Here is a 2,619-nt window from a genome sequence, read left to right on the forward strand (position 1 = left end):
AATAGATGATAAAATCAACTTAAAAAGATTTTTTGTCGCTTTGAAGCCTTGCATCGACGGGTTCCTTAGTGGTTGCAGGCCATACTTGGCAGTAGATAGCTCCTTCTTGACAGGCAGGTTCAAGGGGCAGCTGGCTAGTGCTACCGCCGTCGATGGCCATAGCTGGATGTATCCAGTTTGTATGGGTGTTTTTGATTCTGAAACTAATGTGAATTGGATTTGGTTCATGCAATTGGTTAGACAAGCCATAGGATCCCCAAGGGGTTTAACCACATGCACCGGTGTTGGGCAACTAGTGATGAAAGGTGTGAAAGAAGTGTTCCGAGAGGTTGGACATAGGGAATGTATGTTTCACTTGGTGTCCAACTCCAAGAAGAAGTTTCATGGAAAGATGTTTGATGACCATCTTTGGGCTGGTGCTTACTCATGGAACCCATATATATTCGAGAAAAATTGGGTTGCAATGGACATAGCAAAGCCAGCATCAACTACATATCTTAGGAGGTGGCACACTAGGTTGTGGTCTAGGAGTCAGTTCTCAACAATTTCCAAGGTGGATTATGTTACAAACAACTTGGCTGAGTGCTTCAATAATTGGATTAAGCACCACAAGTCCTTGAACTTGGATGACTTCTTTGATAAGGTTAGCCAAATGATTATGATCATGTGGAACTGAAGGAGGAAAATAGCAAGGAAGTTAGTAGGGTTGATTCTTCCCCGCATAATTAAGAAATTGAATGCAAAGACCAGAGAATTAAACTTGGATGTGGTAGAAAGCTCAGAATAAATTGCTGAAGTGACCGCATTGGGAGACAGTGGCTTTAGATTTGTGGTCAACTTGCTTCACAGAAACTTGTAGACAATGGCAAGTTTCTGGCCTTCCTTGCAAACATGGCCTAGAATTTATCACATCTCTTATCAATGCACACATACTAAATTATTGGACTTGTGCTACTCCATTGACAAATTTAGAGCAGACTATGGCCAACTAATCCCTGCCATGGTTGATAAGAACCAATGGCCTAAACCTGACCATGGATTCTTCATGTTTCTACCACTACTAAAAGCCACAGCGGGTAGGCATAAAACTGAGAGGTACAAAGGCTGCGGTGAGAAGAAAAGAAAAAGCGTCCAACACTTATGCCCTATTTGTAAGGACTATGGGCATCATTGGCATAAATGCAAGAAGGGTAACCCAGATGATATTGCCGCTATTTTAGCCGTGAGGTAATAAATTTAATTGTGTAACTTGCTTCATTTGCATTATTATTTTTTGTAAGCAACCATACATGTTAACTACTTTTTTGTTGCACATGTAGAGGACAACCAAAGAAGAGGACAAGGACCACCAAATCAGCCCAGTCATCAATTGTGCCTTGCGAGGACGATGCTCCAGCAGCCTCTGTGTGTTCCCCGCCAAGGTTAGCAAGTTCACACTCATGCTCATAACTGAATGAAATCTGTGTTTGAATTCTAAGTAACTTCTCACCATAGCCAAAGCTTGGAAACTACAACTACGAAAAAGAGAAAACAAGATAACTCAATTACTGGAGCATCGAAAAGGTAAGAACTAGTTCTGAATTTTATAGTAGATTAGATGAAAGCTTGGTTTTGTATTCTAATTGCATTCATCTTACCATAGCCAAATCTTGGAGAAAACAGCTAAGGGAAAAGGGAAAGGGGGTAAATCTGGATCGAGAGGAGCAAAAAGGTAACTTATGTTAGTTCTGAAATTGTATTCAAATGTTATGTTATGCATTCTTCTATTGTTACCTGGGCTACTATATGAGATGTATGATGTGTTGCCATGAATGTGTATGTGTAGATCAAGAACTAAACCCATTTGTGTGGCCAAGAAAACATATGTTGCTGTGAAGGTACATGCCAAAGTAAAAAAGCAAAGAGATTGCTGAAAAGATTCCCCACCTTCGTATGGTGCCACGTGACAGCCCTACAATTGGCACACAAAGAAAAAAATTAACCCTGGCAGCCCTACAATGAGCACACAAAGCAAAAGAAGGCTTAGCTTGTGATTTTCTTGGGATTACTTTCATACCATGGTCCATTTTGGAAACTTTTGAGCTGTTTATGTGATATATGTGTGAACCTGGGTTCTTGTACGTGTTATATGTGACCTTCAGGTGTTGTATTTTTCTTAGATGTGAACTTGGACTATCATATGTGAACTCTATGTGAACTTGGACTATCATATGTGAACTCTATGTGAACCAGAATGTGTGTAGAGGATCAAATGTGTGGACTGTTTGCATATATGTGAACCTGGACCAAGTATGTCTGAACTTTCTGTTTGCATACATGTGTATCTACTCCAAATATGTGATATTTTGTGCATATATGAACTGTACAGGGGATATGTCATCAAAATACAAGAGAGGTTCTGTCCAACTAAAATTGAAGATGTGCCAAATAGCAGATTTTGGTTCCATTTGGTAACATATTCACGATAAAAGACATCACATTGCCATTGCTTTTTTACTTCCAGTTAACAATTTTGGTCACAAAATACACTGGGGGTAAAATGGACTTCTCATGTCACATTTAATGGTGTTAGTTGCCAAAACTGACGGAAATGTCATAGAGGGAACAAATGAGGTTTGA

At 39.7% G+C, this 2,619-nt stretch overlaps 1 protein-coding gene across 1 annotated transcript; it reads left to right on the top strand.

The window, feature by feature from the left end:
* The first annotated feature begins 1,000 nt into the window (after positions 1-1,000).
* On the top strand, positions 1,001-1,715 carry LOC147987343 (uncharacterized). The gene is made up of 4 exons (XM_087540311.1): positions 1,001-1,227; positions 1,320-1,421; positions 1,495-1,563; positions 1,643-1,715. The coding sequence occupies exons 1-4, from the start codon at positions 1,001-1,003 to the stop codon at positions 1,713-1,715; spliced, it is 471 nt and encodes a 156-aa protein (XP_087396437.1).
* Positions 1,716-2,619: the final 904 nt, after the last annotated feature.

The sequence above is a fragment of the Triticum urartu genome, chromosome 2A (assembly GCF_056163025.1).
Source record: "Triticum urartu cultivar PI428250 chromosome 2A, HENAU_Tu73, whole genome shotgun sequence".
NCBI classification, from domain to species: Eukaryota; Viridiplantae; Streptophyta; class Magnoliopsida; order Poales; family Poaceae; genus Triticum; species Triticum urartu.